Source organism: Elgaria multicarinata, chromosome 1 (assembly GCF_023053635.1).
Source record: "Elgaria multicarinata webbii isolate HBS135686 ecotype San Diego chromosome 1, rElgMul1.1.pri, whole genome shotgun sequence".
Classification (NCBI taxonomy): Eukaryota; Metazoa; Chordata; class Lepidosauria; order Squamata; family Anguidae; genus Elgaria; species Elgaria multicarinata.
In genome coordinates, this window is record NC_086171.1 from 144981623 (window position 1) to 145008936 (window position 27314).

Genomic DNA, 27314 nt, shown 5'->3' on the forward strand with positions numbered 1-27314 from the left:
GCACCATAGATTTGTATAAGGGCAGTATGATACTGGCCGTTTTATTCTCAATTCATGGCCCCAATTCAGATTGGGACCATAGTGCATCAGAAGAGGAAAGTTTAACCTTCCCACCCCCATTTGCTTGCAGAAATTCCACTCCCCTGTGTCTTCATTGATTCCAATGGAGATTTCTTCCCTTCCTCTACACCCCCCACCCCATATGTGTGGGTGCGGTAGAATTTCAGTATGAAAATGGAGGCAGGAAGCTTACGTCACTCTCCACCCCATCCCCCAAGAGTGCCATGGTCGCAGTCTGCATTTGGGCCACTCATGCCTACATTGAAGTAAAAATAAGCCAATCATGCATTGCTCTGTTCTGCATGGTTTGAAAAATGTTTAGTTCGGTCCTGAGTTCTGCTGAGACTGGCTTTCAAGAGATCACTGTAAATGTAGCTTTTGGAATAGCAGTCTGGCTTTGGATCACTGGAAGACAATAGAATGACTGAAAACATTGTCTGGCTGTAGACAGTGCAATGGCTTTTGAGGAGGCATGCACAGGGAAGCTGGGACCTCCTGAGAGCTTTCCCTCCACGTTGCTGAATTCTGTGTCATGACTTCAGCATAAAGCAGAGCTTAAGAATGCACTCCTATGCATGCTTTGACAGGAAAAAAAAGACCTACAACTCCCAGCGTGCCCCAGCCTGGCTGGGGCATGCTGGGAGTTATAGGTCTTCTTGTCTGTCAAAACATGCATAGGAGTGCACCCTAAATCAGTTCAGGCATTTCATCTCTTTGTACAGGTTTAAGAGACTTTGTAAAGGGGAATTCTATTTCAGTTTCAGATGGTTATGTATGCCTGGAAACCTTAAAAACAGATGAAGAGGAAGCAAGTCTAGGTCCAAGAGCTGCCAAATCAGTGCAACCTGTGGAGGAAATGTATGATGATGTGGAAGGACTACAGAGAGAATTGTGAGTGTTCTGCAGAAAAGAAAAGGAAAAAAAGTTGCTACGTGTAGACCTAAGCTTTTGAATAATGGAAACTGGTTTTTTTTAAATACTGAAGCAGATATTTGAAATGACTCTTTTGAATATTTTGTATTCCAGTCAAGCCTCTGAGACCTACAGCTCTTTCACTTTGGACCACTGTAAGTGTGAAAGTAACATTATTGTTTTTTTTAAAGTGGAACAACTGCATGCCTGTGGAAAAGATGAAGGCAAAGCTAGTCTTATTCTTGCAAAATTCTGCTGAACTCCCAATGAATTTTCTATGTTTTCCAAACCACTGGAAAGTGCACCCCCAAGTTGGCATGTCTACTTAAAGTGTATACCCTCAGCTTTAGATGACCAGTTGGATTGGAATTATTATCTTCATAATCAAGCTTTTCACAAACTTACTTCCAATGTATGCGTAACTCTGTTATTATCAGTGTTTGTACTACTTGAGGTCTCCTGAGCTTGTTTGGATTTTTGGCTAAAGATCTCGTCATTTTGACACACTTAATTACACTCTCACTTGAAAACTGATGTAATAGAGTGAGTGAGAGTGGAATGTAATATACAGTGTCTAAGATTCCATCGCTCTGGAGTCTGTCTAGATGTGGAGTGGTATATAAATGTTGGAAATAAATAGAAATAAAATAAGAGCATGAACTGGACATCCTGGTTCAAATCTTAGATCAGCCATGAAGCAACTCCAGCTTCAGCCGTGGTCCCCTTCTCTAATGTGGGGATACTACTGCTAGTAGTAGTACTTTTCTAACTTCCATGGCTGAAGTAACAGTTAGTGACATAAGCCCTCTTCAGACTTGTTTGTACTGAGCATACATGGGGAAGAAGCAGGCCTTTATGCCAACGTATTTAACGTGTGTTTGTGCGCGCGCAGGTCAGGGGAGAATCTTGCTACCTGTGGTGCTACCTCATAACAGCTGACAAGGGCCCTGATGGTTTCCTGAAAAACACTTTTATGAAATGCTTCTGTCAAGCAATCTTCTTGTTCAGGAACCTTTTGTTAGTCCAACATTGTGGCAACCTGACAACCCACTGGTTGATAAACAATCCATTCAATGGGATTTGCTATTTGGCTGTTTTCTTATGCAACGGGACAAATGCCTCAAGGAATGAAATTGTAGAGATACCTGCCCCAACCTGGTGTTGTCCAGATGTGTTGGACTGCACCGCTTAGCATTCCCAACCAGCTTTGCAGTCCAACACATCTGGACCATTGGTCATGCTGGCTGTGAGTGTGGCAGTTACAATCCAACACATCTGGACCATTGGCCATGTTGGCTGAGTGCTACAGTTGCAGTCCCAATGCATCTGGAGGGCACCAAGTTGGGACAGGCTGCTGTAGAGCCTGTATGGAGTTGCTATGATAGGCCTTCAAAGGCTGAGGCATGTCCACATCTTTCTGATAAGATGCTCACTAAGTTCTCAGGGGTCCCTTTTAGGCCCTTCACCTTCTTTCTGAATCTAGCCATGCCTCTTTTCAGAGACTTGAGGACTCCTTGTACATCCATCTTACAGGACTTTATTTGTTCCTTTAGTTATTTATTTGTTATTGTTCTTGCTTGGTTTTTATCCGACTATTCCTCAAAGGAGCTCAGGGTAGCACACACAGTTCTCCCTCACCCCATCCCCTCATTCTGTTAGGTTACTCTGCCCAAGGTCACCCTGTAAGCTTTGTGGCTGAGCAGGAATACTTTGCCTGCCTCTCTTTTATTGGAAGCAACCACACTTCCAGAGGTTATCATTGTACTGTCAAAGGAAAAATGACCCTTTTATGAGGAACAGATTTGCCCACAATAATACTTAATAGTAGCAATTCCGTATGCGATGGCTGAACTCATGGTCATCCCTGTTTTTAATGCAATTTTATGTTCAAGTTTCATTGCAGGAGTAGTGATAGTTTTTAATCTGCCCTTCTGGTTCAGTTATTTTATAGATGTTTGATCGAGGAATACATGGACTATATAGTATTAGCAAAGCTTATTAAAACAAGTTGGTGTTTTTAACACAAGTACCATATAGATACAGCTCATTTAGCTTGTACGGGCTTCTAGATAAAATAATTTAGTGCATGTTGGCCTTCCAATGGCATCTTATGTTTATTTGGAGTAAACATATGCGTATTTCTATTAGTAAGATGTTGTGAATTTGAAATACATCTGACCATTTTCTTACATATTTCTCTTTAAAAATAAGTGAGTGTGTGTGTGTGTGTGTGTGTGTGTGTGTGTGTGAGAATTTGCTCACTCCTATTCCTGTTCTTATTAGAGTGTCAGACTAGGACCAGAGAGACTCTGGTTCAAATCCCCACTCAGCCATGAAACTCATTGAGTTTCTTGCTATCCTAACCTAGTTCACAGGATTGTTGTGGTGTAGTGGCTAGAGTGTCAGACTGGGAGTCAAGAGATCTGAGTTCTAGTGCCCACTCAGCCATGGAAACGCACTGGGTGACTTTGGGCCAGGCACAGACTCTCAGCCTAGCCTACCTCACAGGGTTGTTGTTGTGAGGATAAAGTGGAGAGGAGGAGGATTATGTATACTGCCTTGGGTTCCTTAGAGGGAAAATGGCGGGATATAAATGCAATAATAAATAAATAAATAAACATGGGGAGGATGGTAATTTACGACATCATGAACTCTTTGGAGAAAAGGCAGGTTACAAATATAGTGAGTAATAAAATAAATACAAAAGCAACGGTTTAATCAGTTTACACAATAGTGTTAAATATACTCAGGATTGTGTTTATGACTCTTTAAGATTTAACTTTTTCAGCATCCTGTGCAGTGCATCGTAGACTTTACAAAAGCATTGTAGAATGTTAATGCATTGTTGTAATACATTGTTATGTAGGAAATGTGCCCGTGCTCATTTGTATTCCACACACACTGGGGGTTTGTTGTGTTGTTTATTTAGTGAAATGTGTTTTTTTGAGATGGTTGTTAACAAAAAGAAAGCAACTTCTCTCCCTCCCAGTTGATGGTTCACATCATATAGGAGTAAACATCCATTTCTCATGGCTTGCTCCATCCACCCTTCTGTTCAGTTCATTGACCTGTAAATAAATTCTGTGTCTTCCATATTAACCCATCACTCCGGTTAAAATGATCTTCATTTTAAAATCTCTTGAAGTTTAGAGGTCTAGTTAATGGTTTAATTTGGCCATCATTACCCAAACAAATTAGGGGTTTCTCTGGCTGCTCCAAAGAAATGCTTATGGCATGTTAATGATGAAACACAATAAATGCTTTATGGTATATCTAATGTTATTGTTCTTTCCCTAAGCAGTTTCCCTTAGCGTTTAACTTTCTTTACTAGAACTTTAAATTCTTGGCATTGGGTTAAATCTAATGTCATGCTAACAGACATCCACTAGTGCAATGGGACTTTCTCCTCCCCACATTGCAGTCCTCTGTGCCACCCAAAAATCTGCTCCAGTGGATTTCCCAGTCCTCCAAAATAGATTTTGAGGGTGTGCTGGTTCTGCTAATGGAATCAATTCTGTCAGCAGAATTACACCTTTGTATCCATTGAATGACACCATTGGGTGCAAAGATAACTGTTTTTGTCCATTAAGTTTCAGATGATACTTATGAAGAAACATACGAAGATGTTCAAAGTGAAGGTTATAACTCAGCCAAGTCAGAGTGAGTGTCTCTTGTCATTATTTCATAATAGGTTGCTTTTTAATTGACTCGGTGCCTGGAGTTTCCACTTGCATACCCTCACAGCATGGCAAGCTGCCACTGGACATTCAGTATCCAAAATGGCTGCCTGTATGTATGCAGCCCACCATGGCCTGTCAGATGCCTCCTGAGAAGTTCACAGCCACAGCAAGATGGAGATAGCACATAGGCTGAACTTAAACCAAGACCTTCTTGATGTCTGTTCCCAAGCTCTGGAATATGGGATTCCTTGCCAAGGGAAGCCCATCTAATCTCTTCTCTGCGACCTTCATCCAATAGGCAAAGACACTTTTATTTAGACTTGTGTTTGGTTTTATAAGCCTTGGTTCATTAATAGAATTTCACTGGGTGTCCAGACAATGTCATCTTCCATGTAACCTTCCTACATTTTTCCTGTTTCTGCTTCCTTCTTTTTCTTTCCACAAAACATCTGTGCAGCTTTTCCTCCTTTTGATTGCTAGAAGTAGGAGCCATCTTTCTGGAAGCACTCTGTAAATATGTTTGCTCATCAGGTTTTTTGATGATTTGGATAGATATTACAGTTTTACCAACCAGGTTTTTTTTATGTTTTGATGGTTGTCTTTTCTTTTATAGACAACCGCCTTGAGCACCATTAGGTGGAAAGGCAGAATACAAATTTAATTATTATTTTACTTTTCCTGCTTGCTTCAAGTACTCAAAAATTGTATCTGAACATGGATGTTCTGTCTAGAATTATGAACTTATGGATTTGTCTAATCCTTTTTAAAGATCTCCTAAGCTAGTGGTAATTATTATACCTAGCGGTGCTGAATGCCATAATGATTTTTCTTTTGCCAGTCCTAATGTTACTGCAATCTTCACTTTCTTAAATGATGATAAAAGGGTGAATGTACATAACTTTTCATTCCTCTTTTTAATTTGATGATTTATCTTTTTTTCTTTACTTAGTGATGTCAAAGTAGAAAAACTAAAAGGACTTGGAAAATTTTTCAAGAAAGGAAAATACAAAATGAAAAATGCACACTTGAAAGAGAATTTCCGGTATGTAATTTATTTTGGGGATAAAGGGCAGCTGTTGGTTGACTTAAAGTAATTGCTCTTGATTCACTAGCTGACTTCGTTCACTTCAGCCAACTGCAAAAGTTTTGGAACATTGTGATATTACAGTGCAGATCACAGTATTGTGAAGGCCAAGTCTTTTCATCTTTTATAAAATTCTCACATAGGAATGGCACACTAAAAATTGAGGTGTAATGGAATAATTGGATGAAACTTCAGGATGGACTAAGTGGTAGTACATATTGGGGACTGACCTCCATCCCATCTGTTTTGGGTGGAAAGTATTAGGCTGCATTCAGAGAACACAATAGTCAATGGTGAGTATAATAATAATAATAATAATAATAATAATAATAATAATAATAATAATAATAATAATAATATATTTCTTACCTGCCTCTCCACTTGGATCGAAGCGGGGAACAACAGTGAACATAAAACACATTAAAAACTGATTAAAAACATAGCATACATGATTAAAACAGTCTAAAAACATCCTAATAGATAACTCCATGGTTGATTATTGAAGGGGTCCTCCCCACATGACATGATTATAATCAACCATGATGTGAATTAAGGCCAGCATCAAGTTGATTAAACTGGCCATTGCTCTGGCATATATGCAAACCCAATTTCATGAACATAACGGGACTCTGTACTGAAAGTGCTGACCCCTACTTCTGGCATTTGGAGAGAGTGGGAAGCTGATAATGTTGAATGCATACCATACTCAAAGATGACCACTTTTTAAAATCTATTTTGTATTTCTTTGGGACCAAACACAGCAGACTCTATTTAACTGAAGCTTCTGATGATGCAACTTGCCATTTGTGCAATTTACAAAAGGAATTCTGAACTCCTTGTATGGTTGTTTCATGTTTAGCTGCTTAACAGTGCTTACATGCTTTTCAGAAGTACTTCTTATTTCTGTAGAATGCTGTGATTAGCTGAATGAAGAATAAGGTTCTAGTGTTGGGTTCCCTCTTCTGTTCCCTCTTTGCTTCTACTGGTCCTAGGAGCACCTACTGGTGCTCTAATCAGTAGCACCTCTATCTGGCTGAACATCTCCATAGCTTTTATAAATAAAAATAATTAATATGTACCTTCTGCAAGCTATAAAATGGTGTCAGCTGTGATGGGGAAAATGGCTACGTTAGGGTTTTAAATACACTGCTGGCAATAGTTGAGATTGGAAGCATGGGATTTTGATGCAACTTTCCTCCTTCTCTGTCTATACTTTACTGTTGTTCCCTGCCTCGATCAGAATGGAGAGGCGGGTAAGAAATAATTTGTTGTTGTTGTTATTATTATTATTACTATTATTTTATTTTTTACTTATGGTACTGATTTATTTTAGGTGTTAATTATCCCTATTGACAATACTGAGTATGGTTAGGTAACAAATTTAAAATCTTCACTCTCGTTGCCCTTAGTTTCCAAAACGTGTGTGTGATGGGAAAGGGATGCATGTGCAAAATCCTCTTTAACATCCTTTACTGTAGTTGATGTAAACCATATTACCATTTATGAACCATGTTGAAATGCACCATTTTTGTTTTGTTCTTTCCTCTTTAGCAACCTTTCTCGTTCTGTACCAAACCTAGGTAAGCTTATTCACCCACTTGTGAAATTGTCTACTTTTTGAAAGGATGTTGCGGGGAGGGCATGGTCTCTAGGATGCTTAGATGGTCTCTAGGATGCTTAAGGATTGATAAGTCATGAAGGACAGCCTGTGCTTCCTATGAAGCTGCCTGTGCTTGGAGATCACTTTGCAGGCCCAACTTGCAGACCCACCACCATGATCAGTAAGGCTGGTGAACACTAGAGATAGGGCTTTCCCTGTGGTGGCCCCTTCCCTATGGAATTCCCTCCCAAAAGACATACAGTTGGCCCCATCTGCTTTATAAAGTGTTTTGAAAAAATACCTGGCTATTAAATGAAGGTTTAATGGTATTTACTGTTTTAAATTTATATTTAATTAAATTTCTTTTAAATGGTTTATATTTAATATGATTTTATGTTTTTGTATTTTTTTTAATTTTGTAAGCTGTTTTGGGAAGACCAGACTATTATTAAAGGTTGACTTAAATAATAGTCAGATGACAATCTCTGATGTTTAAAATACTGGCTCTAACTTGCATCCTAATAATTATTTATAGGTATGTGTAATCCAGAGCAGGTTTTGGTCCAGTAGGACTAGGCACAATGCTATGCATGTTTAGACAGAAAAAAAGATTCTCCAACACCCAACATGCCCCAGTCTTCATGACTCTCTGGAGCATGCTGGGAGCTGTAGGACTTCTTTCTGTCTAAACTTGCCTAGAGTTGCACCCTAATTTACCTTTGTATACACTGAACATCTGCAGAGCTGTTTCATACAAGGTAGATCATAGTGTGTAATTTTCAAACGCTACTGCTCGCTTTTAAGGCTTACGATGGCTGCTCTGTTCCTTTGGAAGGAAGGTTATAAGTTCACCCTCTTACACAGCAAAGAATTCTTAGAAAGGTAAATTGCATCTGTGCTATAGAGCTACCACAAGAAGAGTTGCCATGGATTTCAGGGGTGGTGCATTTCTTGTTATCGGCCATCAGCCTTCCCTCAGCTTGGTGCCATTCAGACTCCAATCTCTCTCATCCCCAGCCAGCAGGACCATCATTTATCTGTTTTACAGTTGAGTTTCTCCCTGTTGTTTCCTCCTTTTGGGGCAAAACCTATTCTAAAGAGGCTTCCGAGGTCTTAGAAATGCATTGATTTGAATTTTAAACAGACTTAATTTCCAATTTGCAGATTTAATGAATTTGCAGATTTAAGGATTGGTGCCTGAGTTTGTTTGTTTTCTTCCTCTTTCCTCATTCTTTTTTTCCCCCGTTTTGAGTCGTGTCTGTTAGATTGTAAGCTAAGCTTTCAAGTGGGGTCTGTTTCTTGTATTTTTTAATTGTTGTACAGCACCTATGAAACTCATGGTGCTTTATAAATGATAATTAATAATTCACTGTGTGTTTTTTCTGGCAGATGTTATGGCCCAGGAAAACATGATGTATGATGAAGTGGACACAGAACCAAATGATACAAAGTAGGTGAATAATAGTTATAAAAGGTGTTTATCTCTCATGCCCTCACATTTTCTTGCCAACACTAAGGTCATTTCTTCAGATATCTAAATTTATAATGTTTTCTTAAACTATATCTGCTAGTACACTGGCTAATGTACACACAATGACATATTAGGACTTGTATACTAGTGCTCAATTTTGAGCCAGGTCTTCTGCCTTAGAATTTCCTTTGAAGGATCTGGTGCAGTCCTGGGATGCTTCTTCGGACATATTTTGTGCTGCAGATGAGAATGATCTGTATCCCCCTTTTTGCAAGGGAACCAAGAGCTGTATTACTATGAGGGGAGCTCGGGATTCCTAAATGTGAATTCTGGGTAACCTCACCCAACTACAATTTCACAGAAACTTTGGAGAGGCCGTGATAAAATCAATATACATTTACACTATACACCCTCTATCATCTGTTTCCCATACCTATAATCCCCATCCCCACTCCCAGTGTCAACAGATACCAATTTGGCTCTGTTTTTGTTGTGATTTCTGCTCCAGTGCAGTTGCAATTGTAGAGAGCCTGAATACATCCATCTGAGTTTTTCCTATGCTGATGGGAAATCTAACCCTTGGGGAATAGAGCGCTTCTACCTCACACCACAGGGTGGCAGCAGACCCTTTGAACCATCTACTAAAAATGGGTGTTGAGTGATTAAAGGGGGAAATCAAAGGTGGACTGGATTTTAAGGAAGACATTAGGATGGGGCAAAGTACTGAATGGAAGGCAATGGGTTAAGGATAACAAAATGGCTGGTTTGGGGTCTTCATAGCTCATCTTGCTATGAGGTGTCCATTTTTTCCTCAGTCACTGTTCTTTTATCTATGGGGACTGTGTGTAAGCCTCCATCAACCCCAGGGGATTAAACCTAACAGCTCTTCTGGGTGATGTAGCCAAAATTCATCTTCTCTCTTTCTCCCAAATTCTCCAGGTTTGCAGGTAGCTGTTACAATATGGGAGACCCAAATTGGAATTGGAATTTGCTTCACCCTTGGGTTTTCTCTTTCCGTTTACTCAGATGTTTCATTCTTCAGATATTTTGGTTCTGCAAATGAAGCTCTTGTACCAAACCTCCCCATGTCAGCCGCGTGGCTGAAGTCCACGGCTCCTTTTACTGTCTCTGGAAATCTCTGAGCAGACCTGACTCTTGACCCAGAAGTGGTTGCAAACAATCACCAGGCGGCTGCTGCTGCCGCCCCTGAATCTTTGTCCAAATTAGGGGGAGAAATTCTTTTGGTTTGTATTTTAATAAGGTCTGACCTAATTCGTATCCCCTGAACTACTGCATGAATTGGAACACAATTATCCTTTGGGCTTCTCATGTCTCTGAATTTTGCAATGTAATTCTCTGATAAAAAAAATGCATGCATTGGAGAAAATTGCATGCAAAATTTCATTCATTATGGAAAGCAAGGTGTGGGTTTAGAACCACAGCCCCCTTCCCCGGCCAAATCTAGCCCTCTGGGAGTCCCCAGGGGGTGATGCCCACCCATTTCCCTGTCTGCAGATTATTGGGTGGTTTCTTGGCTTTTGCACATCCCCCCCCCCATTCTAAAACACTGAAAGGCTTAGTTACTGGCAGGAAGAGGTTTAAGTGCATAGTTAAACAGTGGAATTTGCTACCACAAGATGTAGTGATGGTAGGGATGGGTGAGCTTAGCTGGGGCTGCCCCACAAGCACTCATCCCCCCTGCTCATGTGGTCCACTCCAACGAGCTGGGCCGCATGAGCCCCTGCCAAGCGCTTGGGAGGTTCATGAGCCTCCTAAGCCCTCGGCAACCATCTGCCCCCCCCCTGCTAATGGTGGCAATTTATTCCCAGGGTGGACCCACAAAAAGCACTTGCAGGCCCTGGGCCTGTGTTCGCACCACACACACCCCGACAGGGGGGCTAGATGCAGATTCTGTCAGATTCCTGGACCCAGTTGGGCACTTGCAACAACATTAAAAGGTAGTTGGATAACTTCCTGGAAGAGAAGGCTATCAAAGGCTGCTAGTCCTGATGGCTGGCTATGTGCTACCTCCAGCATCAGAGGCAGTAGGCCAATATACACCTGTTGCTGGGGAACATGGGCAGGAGGCTGATGTTGTACTCATGTCCTGCTTGGGGGTTCCTGGTCAGCCACTGTGTGAACACAGTGCTGGACTAGATGGACCCTTGGTCTGATCCAGCAGGATTCTTCTTATGTCCCAAGCTACAAGATGCTGGTATTTTGCTCCTCCTTCTTTTGAATTTGGCCCTTGGGCTGAAAGAGGTTCAAAGCCCCTGTATTAGGGGAACGTGCTCACAGAAAATCCGTATATATATCAGTGCAAATTCAATCCAAAAGTGCATATGGAATTTACATGCAATCTTTAAAAAAATAAATAAATGACAAACTGGGGTGGAGATGGAACAGAATGGTTTTGCGTGTGAGAAAGATGCAAACGTTACAGAAAGCGAAACATGCTGATTCATCCATCCCTAATCCTCACGGGTAATAAAATAATCTCGGAGAGCAAAGATTTGGGGCTGTTTTTGTACATCACCATCATGATAATGAATTAGTTCCTCAGCAGCATGAGAATAATTGAGTGCTAAAAGTATAAAACTGTCTTTCTGTGGCTTTGGAGTCAAAAATTCATGTAGCATTTGAAGAAAAATAATAATTTTAGCATCTGCTTTATGCTTGCATTAAAAGAAAACCCCTTGTAGCTTTACGGCTGGATGAAGGCTGCTTGGTGATCTGCAGGCAACCTATTGAACTGCAGCTCTGTGTACTGCTGTAACGACATGATTCCTATTTTAAAATGTTTTTGGTGATTCACTGGTGCATAAAATGAGACCTGTTCTGTGGTATCTTGGTTGAACTCGCTGGTGCTCATTGTCTTTTTTGAACATCAGCATTTTGCAGCATCCACGTCATTAGGAAAACATGTTCTCCCCACCCCACCCTGCCCCCCACTCTCTGGCTCATCTTCAGAGAGGAGAAGAAGTCGACTCATAAAAACCGGAAGTTAAAATTCCTCTTGTCCAAAGAGAAGGCTCAAAGGAGAAGCAATGGCGGTGCAGAAATATAATGAAGGAAATGTTGGGTTGTGTATTTATTTATTTTATTTTGTGTACCTTACATTCAGCTGTGAATGTCCTTACAAAACTACCAACGGATGGGCACCTTGGTACAGCAGTGTTTTTGAACACAGGGACCTTTGTAAGTGGGTTCAACCTAACAGGCTTATAGAGCCCTTTCAGATCTTCAAACTAAACACATAAAACCTCTAGGGCAGCCAGATATGCAGAGATGTGGACAGCAAAACTTGTGTGCATGTTCACATCCCCAGTTTCTCTACTCCTTTTGTAGGCAATGCCTACGTAGACTTTAATTCTTCTATTATTCTTTTGTATGCACAAGCTGTTGTATTCTCAGTGGAGTTGGGGTCACTTTACAATTCAACTTTTGATTTAATATGGGACTCTCCGGAGGCCCGTATTCTAAAAACAGTTTCTGGATCTAGTTTGGAATAGCAAGTCTGCCAATTCTATGCTCTCTTCTGATTTGAGACAGGACAGGAGAGGAGAGGAGAGCTGAGCATGGACCCTGCTCTTGAATCAAGACAAGTTGCTGCTTTCTTCTCTCACAAGAAAATTTTAGGGGGGTGAATAGTGTGTATTTCGTTTGCTTCAGAAAGTTAAGGGATTCCAGCTGATAATCAATGAATTATCTCGTAACTAACTGCTAGTAATGTTTAGTGAGAACAAGCCAGAAACTGAAACCATGGTTTGATCTCACTAACCCTAGTTTAAACAAGCCGCAGTGCATTATAGGAAACCATGGTTACTTTAAAGTCAGAAATGGAAGCTTCCAAACTCATTGCTAGTGCAGAAGAAGAAGGAGCACATAAACCCAAGGCTTTTCATTGGCTCCCCATTACCTTTGAACCAGGTCATTCTTTCTGTCTCATACTTGCTTGTGTTTGTTACATTTTTTAAACAATATAAAGTTTCCCTATATGCATAGGTAGCATAGTGCAAAGCTGGGTTGCAGTTAAACCTCAAAAAACCCAAGATTATGGCCACCAGCTTGATTGATAACTGGCAAATAGAGGGAGAAAATGTGGAGGCAGTGACAGACTTTGTATTTCTGGGTGCAAAGATTACTGCAGACGCTGACTGCAGCCAGGAAATCAGAAGACGTTTACTTCTTGGGAGGAGAGCAATGACAAATCTTGATAAAATAGTTAAGAGCAGAGACACCACACTGACAACAAAGGTCCGCATAGTTAAAGCAATGGTATTCCCCGTAGTAACCTATGGCTGCGAGAGCTGGACCATAAGGAAAGCTGAGCGAAGGAAGATAGATGCTTTTGAACTGTGGTGTTGGAGGAAAATTCTGAGAGTGCCTTGGACTGCAAGAAGATCAAACCAGTCCATACTCCAGGAAATAAAGCCAGACTGCTCACTTGAGGGAATGGTATTAAAGGCAAAACTGAAGTACTTTGGCCACATAATGAGAAGACAGGATACCCTGGAGAAGAGGCTGATGCTAGGGAAAGTGGAAGGCCAAAGGTAGAGGGGCCGACCAAGGGCAAGATGGATGGATGATATTCTGGAGGTGACAGACTTGACCTTGGGGGAGCTAGGGGTGGCGACAGCCGACAGAAAGCTCTGGCGTGGGCTGGTCCATGAATTCACGAAGAGTCGGAAGCGACTGAATGAATAAACAACAACAAAACCTATATTCTTATCATTATTTTATATTTTGATATTTTATGACATCTTTTTTGTTGATGTTGTAAGCCACCTTATAAACACATTTGCAATTCCAAGACGAGCAGAATGTCATCATGAAGAACCTCGATGGCGGGCCTTCTCTGTAGTGGCAGCCACCCTCTGGAAAACCCTCCCTCGTGCGGTTCGGGAGGTGGAAAATATAACATCTTTCAAACACCTCCAGAAAACATATCTTTTTAGACAAGCTTTCCTTGGGTTATAACTTTTCCTGGTTTTATATGACTTTTTTTAAAATTCTGATTTTTGAACATTGTGGTTTTAAATGTGAACTGCCCAGAGAGTCTGGGTTGTTGGGCAGTATGAATATGTAATAAATAAATAAATTTAAAAGTCAGGATAGAAATAATTTAAATAAATCCATTGGATAGAAAGGCTATATTGGACTTAAAAATGAACCTTCCTCTTTCTGTCTTGCATTAATACGTTCCAGAAGTGATATCTGCCACTGAATAGAATGATTAAAATGCAATCCTATGCTTGTCTGAAGTAAAATCCACAGCATTCATTGAGACATATGGCATAATCTTATGCATGTCTATTCAGAAGTAAGTCCTATTTCATTCAATGGGGCTTACTCCCAGGTAAGTGTGTATAGGATTGCAGCCACTTGTGAGAAGAGTTGTTGGAATACAACGAAGACTGACTTTACTATCCTGTGTCCGTTTGCTAATTTATCCTATGCATATCCTTTCTTGATAGCTTTTCTTCCAGAAACTTCTTCAAAGTCAAGAAATACAATTTAGAAAAGATTAACAAGATGACAAAAGAAGAAAAGTTGTTTAGAGAGAAGTTCATGGTATGTTTCCTCTGATTATTTATTTTAATTTAAATGCTTGGAAGACATTGCTATGGTTTCCTGTAGCTCAATGTTAATTAGTGTGTGCGTGCGATGCATGAAAATTTACTGTGCAATTTCTAGTCTCCTTCTAACATAGAACTATGAATAGCAACTTTCCAGAAAACTTCTGTTTGAATTACTTTGTCATTAGATGCATGCAGACATTCTCAGCATTTGGCAAGGATTCTAGGGTTTGGTTCAGAGAAAAGCCCATAGGATGCGGAGCATATAGGTGCTTGAAGAATTGTGAGCTGCAGTCTTGTTTTTCAAACAGGCATCCATATACTGGCCCTGTTCAGAAGACACTTTAAACCATGGCTTTAACCATGGTGGTTAAGCCAGAAAGCCAGGCCATGTTCAGAAAACACCTTAAACCATGGCCTTAACCATGGTGAATAAACCAAAAAGCCTGTCTTCTGAACTCAGCCTGGCTTTCAGGCTTAATCACCATGGTTAAAACCATGGTTTAAAGTGCTTTCTGAATGGGGCGGGGAACTTTTGGCCCTCCAGATGTTTTGCCATAGAATTCCCATATTGTAGGCCAAAATGTCTTGAGGGCCACATGTTGCTCACTCCTGCTTGTATGGCAAACAACTTTTGAAACTGAGGCTTTTTCAATGACATCTGGGTTATGGCATATGGTATGTGTGTCTTTTGTTCAAAGGGCGGGAAATGTAAAACAAATACTTCTGAACATGCCCAAGTCCTTGTGAATGTCTAAAGTTATTTGGTGTGTGTCTTTCAACCTGATTCTACCCTTGTTTAAATCTAAGCCAACTATTTCAGTGGGACTTGTTTCCAAGTACGTATACATAGAACCACATCCTTACAGATTTTCTTTCCCACACCCTCAGTATAAAAAGGAGATTACAGTAATTAATACTGCAGTCACACACTGCTCGAATACTTTGACCAAAGGCAAACTTGACTTGAAGATCACAGCTGGTGAACAACTTGACGTCATTGACATTACTGAAGGGAATCAGTTAATATGTCGGAATTCTGAAGGCAAATGTAAGTTTCCAATTGGTGTTGAATGAAATGGCCATGGTTTGAGCTGAGTGTAAATGAGCAAACACATAGGGTGGGTGGAATTTCATTAATACAACCTACCAATTCACAATGGACCACTCTGAATGTTGGAGATTTGCAGTGGAGAATGTTGAAGGCATAAACAACTTGAAACAAGATGAATACTTTGGGCATGAACTTTGGTGCCCTCTCTTTTCAAGATGAGAAACCAGACTCTTGCTACCACTTTATTTCCAAAAACTTGAATTATTCTGCCAAAAAAAGGGCTATGGATCATTTACTTGGATATGTATTTGAATCTGACATTTTGAATTAGGGTTACTAATTAGAGAACTGATTGGTCTACCATTGTACATTTTTATTTGAAAGCCAGATTTAAGGCATATGTTTTGAGTGTATATGTTTGCTAAAATTTCTAGCAAACTTCATGCATATAATTGTATTTTTCCTCTCCAGATGGGTATGTGCTATTAGAACACTTGAATTTCAGGTATGTTTTACACAATGTTTTCTGATTCCTATTAGTAGAGTTCCACAAACATCTTTGTGGGAGGGAAAGTCAATGTTGGTAGTTTAATGAAGCCTTCTCCAACCTGATGCCCTCTAGAAATATTGGACTGCAGCTCTCATCACACCTAGCAACTGGCTGTGCTGAGGCAGTCTGATGGGAGTTGGTGTCTAAAAGATTTTGACAATACAAGTTGGGTAAGGGTGGTTTATTGTGAGAGGATGGTGTGTTCTTTGAGGCAATTGATTTCATAGGCATATTGAAGTCATCTAAATACTATTGAATTGCAATTCTTTCCTCTTCTCTTCCCTTACCTCCATCCCACTTAATGGGATGATTTCTTTTTTGCAACGAATGGGCACAGTTCAGAAGTAGATGGAAGATATGAATGATGGCTTTAATGCACCTGTTACATATAGTTTAGTTTATGTAAATAAGTTTTCTGTTAGTATGGAACATATACACTAAAGTCCTGATTACTTCGGTGTTACCTTGTGTGCCAAGATTTCAGCTAGTCAGAACTCAACCCAGTTCGAAAAATGATCTTTCTTTGTGATGATGCATATCCATTTACAATACTGAGAGTAAATTTGTGTTTTTTTTGTATGCTCTCTCCTGTAACAGGCATTAGTGTTGTATATCTGAAGCACAACTGTTTCCTATGAGGTAATGCTGTATAGCTGCACGTGCTGGAAATGCGCACCAATAAGAACTTTATTTGTATGGGCAAAGAAAGAACCGAGTAGTTAATGGAAAACTAAATGCTAAGCTTGAATTCTTCAGAAGCTGAATTTTAACAGCTGCCATTTGCTTGAAGGATTGCCATGAAATTGAGTGTGGCTGCTTTTAAATATTGCAAGTTCAAAATAGTTTGTTCTTCAGATCCACGCTAAGTTGTATGTGGCTTAATAACCCAGATAAATGCTTGGCTGCAAAGAGGCTCACACATTTGTCTAATGAACTTCTGCACACACAAAGGGCTTTTATCGTGTTCTGTTTCCAGCTGCAATTCTACAAGCAGTGGAAGATCTCCTAACCTTAATGAGTGGCCTTTTTGGTTATAAGGATGGGGATGTTGAAAAGTCCTTCTACATGAACAAAAGCCACTGTGGCTCTTTAGATCCTAGCCAGCATATTTCTGCACAAAACAATTTCTATGTCGTTGATGCGTTCTGTGTTTTTGTATGTGTTTTCTATTCATATTGAAAATGTAACACTTGACCTTTGTACCCAATCCTGTATTAAGTCTCCACAAATTCTCATAGTATTCTCATACTGGTACACTTGAGACATTAATTTTAGATGTAAATAAAAAAATGAATTGGCATTTTATAGTAGACACTCTGTTGTTGAAAGCACTTCTGCTAAATGAACTATGTGGTATAAAACTGTAAGACACTTTACACAATTGACACATAATTTGAAATACGTATCCTGTTTATTGCTGTTTTATTTGACTTACCTGTAACTAGCATAAAAAGCAAAACACAGGGTTGTATCCACCTGTGTCCTTCAACCAGCACGGGTCATCTGGAGATGAAGGAGCAAATCCAGCTGTACAAGAAGAATTCTGCCCCTACAACACTCAATGTCACCCAAGGAAAGTGGCTTTGAGATCTTCAAGAACAACACATGGTCAATTAATAAAAAGGTTCCAATTAAAGGATGGGGCTGTGATCCAGGTGCCCTTTTTGGCCAATTCTCATGATTTTATGAGTAACAAGCTGATTTCACCCTAGAATGGGGCGAACAACATGCTCTTCACCCCAATAATAATAAAAATCTTTAAGGAAAAAAAATGGTGTCCAATTTGGTTTGCGAAAGAAATTCATTTTCAAGCCACTGAACAGCCAGTGGGAGGTAGCTGCGGGGGTGGGGTGAAAATGCCCCCCTGACCTCCTGAACCTGCCCACCCTTGGCCTAGTTTATAAGATTTTACCATAGTTGGGCATATCTTGCTAAATTGTCCAAAGAAGGGTTGAATAATAACATGAACAATTAAGATTTGAACCCCCTGTAGAAATCACTGGGGAAAATGTAGTAGAAGTAATGTGGATTAGTAAAAGGGTCTCACCAAGAGCATAGAAAACGGTCTCTTTTTGAGGTTGAAAATATATCAAACTAGATTTTATGCTTGTTCCATGGAGATGTGTTAAGATTTGATAGTTGTCATTGAGATGACACCTGTCAAATATACAGCATGGGGAACCCTTTGAATAAAAACCAAAGCTCAAGTAAATTCTTGACTTGTTTAGAAGTTGAAACACAAGCATTTGATTCTGCTTTTCCAACATGTGGTTAGAATTAAGTTTGCTTGCTTTCAAAACACAAGGTTGCTAGCAAAAATATTGAACTTCTATAACCTTGGAAGGAAATGTTAACTCAGAAGAAATGTGAATGTGTATAAATTCGTTAATTGACAGTTCCTGTTTAACATAAACGTATGCTAGTTACTTCAAATTCCCTTCCTTCTCTTTATAGAATGAGACTGCTAGAGAGTTGAATTATAGGAACGATGACATGAATTTTTTGATGGTAAATATTCAATTTTTCTTGTTGAAGTTCCTTACACCAGCCTTGTGCCTTCCAGATACTTTTGACTTGAACTCCCATTAGCCCCAGCCAGCATGGCTATTGGTCAGGAATGCTGAGTGTTGTATTACAAAGCATCTAGAGGGCAACCGGTTGGGGAAGAATGCCTTGCACAATTCTAATATATGGGATTGTTTCATTTTTTTAAACAAGACATTTCCAATCCAGTACATCAGTGTCTGAAGTTAGTGATGGGGAAAAGGCTATACAAAGTATGTGGAGACTACTTCAAACTGAGCTTTTGACCAATATTTTTAGTAGGAGAGATGATCTTGGCTTTTCTTAACTTTCTGCCTGGTGTTGTGTTACCATATGACTACTATATCCACTATTAAATTCACATTTCCTTTTTGGACATTTTTTGATAATGAGCAAAGTTTCCCCAACCACCCCTGCTACTCTAATTTACATTTCTAGCTTTTTGCTCTAAGCATACTAAAGATACCTCCGAAGTGTCTAAACTTTAATTTGATCACAAAAGCAACTGAAGCATTTAGCATTTTATAAGATCATCATCCATTTTATTAAAGTGCAAATGTCAACCATGGAGTAATCATCCCATGCAATGTGATACAATAAAATAAACGTTTTCAACACAGAGATAGGAAGGTGAAACTTTGCAGTTATCCAGCCTTTGTTTTCTCCTTAAGTAACAAAACTGAGAGGGCAAAGGGCTGGGCCTTCTCCAAACACTTATGTAAGCAAAACTGTGATCATATAAAGAAAACCCTAACTTGTTTTCCTATAAACGCAAGTACAACCTGAAAGCATTTTTCAGAACCAATTTGTGGAATATATTGGACTTGGGGATGTTCTCTGAGATGGGGCACTTGAAGGAACCCACCTCCAAGGAGATGTGACCATTACAAGCCCTGAAATTCTTCAGTGGCTCAAGCTAACACCTGAGCTGGAAGAACTCCTGGGTTCGATGTGCCCATCCCCTACCAGCTCTCATGGTCCCCAAAAGCTCTTTTTGTCAACTCCTACTCCCCCAAATGCATTCTCTTCCAAAGAGAAGTTGTCACATTCAAGCGAAGAGGAGGGAAGGTTTCCCCCTTATATGTTGCTTTCTCTGCCTTGATGTGCTTAATAGCAATGTGCACAGTGCAAATGTCCAGGGAACCATGGGAAATGCAATTATCCCAAGGGTTGTAGAAACTGCTGCTGTCCTTGGGACAATGACAGTTCCTATGCACCCCCGCCACAAGACTTTTGTGCTCTGGTATGCTGCTCATCAGCATGTTTGGATAATGAGAGAGAAGGCTGGGACCTTCTTTCTACATGCTGCTGCTCCTACTAGCACTGTAAAAAAAAAAAGTAAGCAGATGTGATGTGTGTATTTCTTCTTTGGGGAGTGCTTTTGGGGGCCGTAACACCTGTCTACACAGGGATGGGGTGGTATTTTCCCGAGCCCTCAGAGTAGCTTGGAAAATTTTAATTTTTGGAGCTCTGAGTATTTCAGAGAATTCCAGAGCCTGCCCATCCTGAATACCCAACCTTCATTAGCTGAAGTAAAGTACATGAAGTAGCTCCATTTTTATATATGAGGGATTACAACAGACAGTCTCCTCAAGCTTCTCAGGGCATAAATAGTTCTATTTGCCTAAATTGCAATAGTGAAGGGCACAGCTTGATAGTCATGTGGCTTGTGGTTTTGTTTTGCACACTCCAGGAAAAAAAGAGAATATTGCTAGATTTACAAAACATACAAGTATATCTTAATACAGAAAAAACTGGGTTTGCCTTTAGCTCCTAAGATTAAATACTACTGTATTATTGGTATCCATTTCAGAGTTTGAGATTAGGATAAAGAAAAACTACATCCACTACTTAGGAAAAATGCATAGATGAGCATGAAGAGTCTCTAAATAAATTACCTAAACAACTTAGATCAGTTAAGGCAGTTTCTGCAGGGGATTCAAGGCTTTATTGGAGAAGTAAAAAGGGTGAAACAACATTAGAATACTTATTCTTGTGATCATGTTTCTTGTGAATTAAATATGCATATAAAGAAATAATGCCATTAAATACATAGGAAGCTACATTTACTACTGGTTTACAGGTTGACTTTTACAGTTGACTTGGAATTTTCACAGCCAGAATAAAAATTTCCATTTATGGCACAGCTTATGATCAACTACAGTTTACAGGGTGTGTTTCTTTATAATCCAAAGTCACTTGTATGCAAGTAAGCGAACTTTCCCCCGGGGTTTTTCTTTTAATTTCTCAAAAGCAGCTTTCACTTCTGAAGAGACAAGGCACCTTTTAAAACTGAAGAACGGCTTGCCTTTTCCAGCATGGAGAGCTGCTATGGAGAAACCATTAAAAAAAAATCTAAGATGAATAGGCACTATGTAATCCTCCAGATGTTTCAGCCTACAACTCTGATCAGCCTAAATAACAGTGAGTTGCAGGCCAAACAGCTGGATGGCCAAAGCTGCCCACCCCTGCCCTAAGAGCATTTACCATTCCTTTTTACGTGTAAGCAGCATTACTCGTTTATATCATAGCCTGTTCCATGAACTAACACTCATTGGTATAAACACAGGGAGCTCTGCTACCCACAAATGTTTTGTCATTTACTTCAATGGAAGGGTTGCTCCACCTGTACTAAGGGGTTTGCCTGTGGAGACTCTTCCTTTGGAGTGAATCATTCAGAAGCTCCCTATGTATGCTGTAATATGCACTGGATTAGGACACACATTATATTTCCGTGAAGGCATGCAAAATGTTTGAAAATGTATTTAAAAGTATGGGTGAAATGAAATTAAAGCCTAAATTACTCATGGCTAACATGGGGTTGGAGTGGAGAAAGGAGAGGAGCAGCAAATCACATGTTTTAGGTGGAAAATGGTAGACTACCGCTGTATTTTTCCTATCCTTCTCAACAGATGGGAAGGGAGGAAGCTGCCATCTACCGAGTCAGATCATCTGACTGGCAAGGTTGGTTGCTCTCCAGGGTTTCAGCTGGAGGTCCTTTCCAGCCTGGAGGTCCTTCTCTGAAGTAAGGGACCTTCTGTGTGCAAAGCACACACTCTCCCATTGAATGACAACTCTTCCACCATTACACCTCTGCTTCTCCTCCATAGAACACTTCTAACAACATGTTTTGTCACATACAAGGGTCACCACTGAGGCAAAGTGAAAATGCAGCAAATATAATTCAAGTATTTTAGGTAATCCTGTGCCTCTGATACAGAAGGCAGCACAGGATTTTTTTTGGTAAAATGAGTGTGTGGGATAGGTGGGGGGGAAGCATTTATACCTTTCAGCAGCTGAGGCGAAAAGGCACAATTCTGTTTTCTTTATCATGCTCAGGCTGGTCTTCCTCCTGAATTAATAAACTCCCCCCGATATGGATGACAAACTATCAACGACATTTGCAAATTGAATTATATGCTCCATTATGCATTTGTTATGAAGAAATTGGGTGATTCCATTAAAGATGTATTAGTGACCAGTGGAAAATTCTACCCTATCTTGTTTTGCAAGGATGGTGCTCCTCCTTAAGGGCTGCAGTACTATAAGCCACAAATTAATGTTTTATTATAGGACCAGCCACACCTCACTGTCCCATTTTAAATCTTTACAATTTTGGTACTGATTCTTGCAGTGGGTCGGTGGGAGTAGTGGTCTCCTGGCTGTAACATGCCAGGAAACCAGTGCCTGAGAATGGCACTTTGATTTCACGTATGTGTAAACGTTTCCACCTTACTTGTTGGAACAAAACCAAATAAATGCTAGCTTTATTACATTGGTAATGGCTACATGAATTTATACTGGGCATTGCAATCTCTAATTAAAATCCTGAAGCTAATGGTCTGTTTAATTTATAGCAAAATGTATTGTTGAGGCCTATCTTCTTTAGGGGCACAGAATAGCAATCGTTCTGGCAGATGTTTAAAAAACTGACATACGGCTACTTCTAAATTCTAGCCCTGATAGAATCCACAGTGCAAGTGTGATGCGTGCTGTTATGCTGTGTGAGCAGCATCTGTGATGTCAGAGCTCTGCCAATGCTCCATGTGGGACTGACATTACAAATGACATAGGGTGCAATCCTGTGCATGCTTAGACAGGAAGAAGCCCTACAACTCCCAGTATTCCCCAGCCAGCATGGCTTGTTGGAGAATGCTTTGGAGTTGTAGGACTTCTTCTGCACAGGATTGTGTCTTTATTGATTATTGACCATTCAGACGTATAGACAGATAAAGTAACGCTACCTTCGTTCTTAATCTGTGGCATTCTTATGTGAACTGCCCAGAGAGCTTCAGCTATGGGGCGGTATACAAATGCAATAAATAATTATTCTTAAAAATCACTTAATAGGCATCAGCGGGATTTCCCCACCCCCTATCAATTAGTGTATTTCCTTCTGAAGAAGAGGTAAAGTGCAATAGAAGTGCACGATTTTAAAGCTGAGATTAAGAATTTACATCTGTCCTGCAGATAAGGGTAAACGTCTATCCAAGGAAAATTGTTGTTATTCACCACACATGGGAAATGCATGGTGAACAGCCCAGGGGAAATTTGAGACACTGCTTAAAGTGATAATGGTGGCAGCAAATCAAATGTCTTTACAAACATAGCTAGTTTCCTAGCTTCCTTGCACCTCCCCTTTCAACTTACCTCAGGGAAACTACTATTTTTTCACCATATGGAACATGCCATTGCTTTTTTTTAATATATAAAGTTCCAGAATGTTGAGGAATAGGGGCTAATAAAATAAATACCACACTCTGTAGCTGTTGGGTAACAACTCCCATTATTCGTGACACTTGCCATGCTGGCTGATGGTCAGGGGAGTTGGAGCCTGGCCACACCTGGAGGGGCCAATGGTCCCCCATCCCTGCACTATATAACCTGCTTCACACAACTGATCGTGCAAAGGGGCTCCATGCTATTGAAGGGGGCCTTGCGGCTGCGCTGCTACCTCTCCTCCCCTCATGCTCCCAATGCCATGCAGCTTCCCTGACATCTACGTATCGGGCATGGAAGCAGGGAACCCTCTGCCAGTAGACTTCCATGGCAGGCAGAAACCTGCAGAGTTCCAGCAACCGTGGAATCCCTATTCTCACACCTGCACGTGTAGCCTTCCATGTACAATCCATGTTCAAAAGCATAGCTGTCAGGGGTGGGGCCAGTGCCCACCACCCTTTGAGTCATCTGAAACCCCTTTGCATGAGTCATAATGCAGAAAGCACTCTATTTATCTGCTTTATCTCACCCAGCAAAATGTAAGCATAGAAGAAAAAAACAAGGGAAACTGAAGAGCTCATCCAGTTATCAATCTGAAGAGCCAGATTGATAACTGGAACCAGAAGGTTCGAACATATAACAACAACTCTAGCCCGCTTGCATTGGCTGCCTATACGTTTCTGAGCCCAATTCAAGGTGCCGGTTTTAACTTTTAAAGCCTTACACGGCTTGGGGCCACAATAACCTGACGGAACGCCTCTCCCGACATGAACCTACCCGTACACTGCGCTCAACATCTAAGGTCTTCCTCCGAGTGCCTACTCCGAGGGAAGCTCAGAGGATGGCAACAAGGGAGAGGGCCTTTTCAGTGGTGGCCCCCCAATTACGGAATGACCTCCCCGATGAGGCTCACCTGGTGCCAATGTTGTTATCTTTTCGGTGCCAGGTGAAGACCTTTCTCTTCTCCCAGGCATTTAACATCATATGCTACGTTTTTTTTTTTAACAGACCCCAGAACTGTTGTTTAAAAATGGATACTGTTTTATACTGTTTTTATTTTTTTTGATGGTTTTAAATTCTGTATACATTTTTTTAAGGTCCATTGTTTTTTATTTTTGTAAACCGCCCAGAGAGCTTCAGCTATGGGGGCAGTATATAAATTTAATAAATAAATAAATAAATTAGATCAAGGGCTGAATTCAATTCCAGGGAAGCTCTTGGAGCTGTATTCTGGTGCTGGGATGGGCGAAAGGCAGAAGGGGTAGGACCACAGATGCAAAAAAAGAACCAGCTTGAAGTTCTTACTGTCAGTAACTCAGCCTTAGGAGAGGCGCATCAACCTTTCAGAATGGGAAAAGACTGCACAAAGGCAGAGAAGCCACCAAATGATCAGAGGAAAGAGGGCTGGGCTACCTGGGAAACACCAGAGGGCTAGATTTGGCCCCAGGCCTGTGGTTCAACACCCCTGCTTTAAATGAACTGGCTCTTCCTGGCAAAGACTTGGCTAGAGCCGGGCCAACTCTTCTCCCTGTTTCAAAAGCAGTGTGTTTGGCTCCTTCACAATCTAGAACTCCTGGTTTTGACTTTAAGCCTGCTCTTCTTTTCTTTTCTTTTTTATTTCATCAGGCAATGAGCATTAAGCCTATTATGACATGAAATAAAAAGCAGTGAATACTTATGTGATCCAACTCTTAATCGACTCTTTTAAAATTTAGTGCAACAGCCACACAAGCTATCATTTCACCCTCGTAAAGCAAGAGTTGAACCGTTTTCCAAAGAAGGACATATTTGTTATTACCCGATTCTTTCAGGTAGCCTGTAGAGAAGGAACAATAAAACATAAGTTATTCCTGTCTTATCAGTGTACTGGTGAAGGTCACAGTCAATTAAGCTCGAGAAGTATATGGATACCCTAAGGTCTGGAACAGTATTGTCAAATTTACATCCTAGCTCTTGTGAAAAGCACCACTGAAGGGGACTCAATCTGCTCTTAGACTAAAAAGGTAAATCTTGCTGCTATCTTGTTGGAAGGGGAAATGGCCTGAGCTTCAGTCACAAGGAAATGCAAAGTGCTCAAAGAACTCCTTATATTTCAAGGACATCTGTATCTTGCAGGAAATCCACATGACCTTGCCAAGGCTGCCTTTGTTAATATATTGTGGACAATCTTTTTGTCGACTCTGCCTACTGTTTTAGAATTTCTTATTCAGTTTGGATAGAGCGACGGACGTCAGTGTTACAGGGCAGGGGTAGGCAACATGTGGTGCGCAGCCGCACGCAGCCCCTGACTTTCCCCCCCAATTTGTTTACTATAATATAATAGTGATGGAGTGCTAAGTAGCTTGTTTGCGAATAATTTTGACCCTTTTATTGCGCCATAGCCACGGCAAAGCACCAAAATGGTCAGAATTAGGTTGAAAACGGAGACTTCCGCCACTCTAGCTACTATGGACACCATCTTTTTTAAAAAAATAACATTTAAATGTGTCGGCGTCATGAGGGGTGAGGGGTGGTCTGTGGGGTGAGGTGGTCTGAGGAGGGTGGAAATGGCTCCCGGATCTCTTTAAGTAGGGCACCCCTGCCATAGGGAGTTAGAGAGGTGAACTTATTTTTCCCTAATGAAACCATACAACACTATGAAGGGATATTGATGGAACAAGACTCAAGAGAAGGAAGCCATGGTGTGTGCTGGCTTCTATGACAATCATGAATCCCCCTCCCTTTCACTTCTCCAGCTAGCTGTGCAGAGGAGTGCTGATTAGGTGGCCCCTGTAGCAATCACAAAAGCCACTCCCTTTTTCTGAAGTGTTTTTTAAAAGTATAAAAATAAAACATGTGCTTTCTTTTTTTTTCTTTTTTAAAGGACTGAACATTTTAGATTGCAATCCTATACCGACTTACCTAGAAGTAATCCCCTCCCCCCTTGGGCCTTAGTTCTGAGTAGACATGTATAGGATTGAACTTTAAATGGATAAACCTGCACACACAACATGATTTGCCCTCACCCATCTGTATTGTGGCCTGTCTGAAACAGCGCATGTGTGCATTGTGTGTTGGAGATCACAGGAATCCCCCACCTGTGGAACTCTTAATATCTTTTGTTCCATGTGGCTTTTCATCATTTTAAATGAGCTCCGCGCTCTATTTTTAATATTCTCTCCTGCTTTCAATTTCTGCTGTTGGTGCTGTTTTAAACTTTTTAAAAAACACATCATAAGTTTTCAAATTGTTTTAACTGTATATCACCCTGGGGGCCCTATTTGACCAAAAGACAACTCCTAAATTTACAAATAAATAAAATAAAATAAAAGGACCGGAGAAACCAAATAGATATGGTAGTAGAGGACTGAAACCACAGTAAGAAAAAAAATGGACTCGCTCCTGCAGGGAGGTACCTAATTTAAGTCTTGTTCATTTCAATGGGTCTACTCTAAGTAAGATGAACATTAGATACCATCCCGTCTCAAGCACCAGGTTCCTTTTCACTTGATTCTTTCCTTTAGTTCTCCTAATTCTCTCCATTACCCTCTTCCCTAGCATATATCTGAATAGCCTTTGCTTCCCTCTAATCTTCTTGCTTTGTCAGTTTATGATCTCTGCCCCACCCACCCCCAGCTGCCCTGAAGCAGACTGTTACCGAAGGACCTCACTTCTGAAGGAAAGTATAATTTTTCTTTCCCACCCCTCAGTTATCAATTTTACATAGGTGGCTAAAGCAAGCTTGTTCTTTTCTACAGCTGCCCTGCAGTTAATCACTGTTCCTCATTTAAATATACAGGCCTTGCACTTTGATGTATTTGGTACAAGGCATGGCCTACGATGATTGACGGACGTCTAATAATATGATTAAGAGCGGGCTGTGGATATTGCTTATGAGATATAGCAGGTGGTCTGAGCTTAACAAGGCCAGGACAATGAACCGCAGTGAGTACAAAGCGGGGATGAAAGGCTGCTGTGAAAAGAATTTCTTGGCGGGGGGAACAGAAACTCCCTAATGTAAAACTTTTAATTAAAGCGGTGAAAATCCTCCTGTGGGCCAGTTTGCGAAACGAGCTGGTAAC

General features: G+C 40.6%; 2 protein-coding genes across 3 annotated transcripts in view; one reads left to right on the forward strand and one right to left on the reverse strand.

Annotated features, from left to right (window-relative positions):
- FYB2 (FYN binding protein 2) overlaps nt 1-17748 on the forward strand; it is a 40300-nt gene extending 22552 nt beyond the window's left edge. The window contains exons 10-19 of one of the 2 annotated variants that reach the window (XM_063138400.1): nt 819-951; nt 1087-1127; nt 4563-4632; nt 5602-5694; nt 7288-7316; nt 8726-8786; nt 14285-14381; nt 15278-15437; nt 15912-15945; nt 16588-17748. In XM_063138400.1, the coding sequence (XP_062994470.1) occupies nt 819-951; nt 1087-1127; nt 4563-4632; nt 5602-5694; nt 7288-7316; nt 8726-8786; nt 14285-14381; nt 15278-15437; nt 15912-15945; nt 16588-16594 (725 nt within the window). In that variant the 3' untranslated portion in view covers nt 16595-17748. Of the gene's footprint in view, nt 1-818; nt 952-1086; nt 1128-4562; nt 4633-5601; nt 5695-7287; nt 7317-8725; nt 8787-14284; nt 14382-15277; nt 15438-15911 lie in introns of both variants that reach the window. The other variant, XM_063138408.1, reaches the window with a different exon arrangement.
- A 6819-nt stretch (nt 17749-24567) lies between these two features.
- PRKAA2 (protein kinase AMP-activated catalytic subunit alpha 2) overlaps nt 24568-27314 on the reverse strand; it is a 37583-nt gene continuing 34836 nt past the window's right edge. The window contains exon 10 of the mRNA XM_063138500.1: nt 24568-25069. The gene's annotated coding sequence lies outside the window, so the exon portion shown is untranslated. The remainder of the gene's footprint in view (nt 25070-27314) is intronic.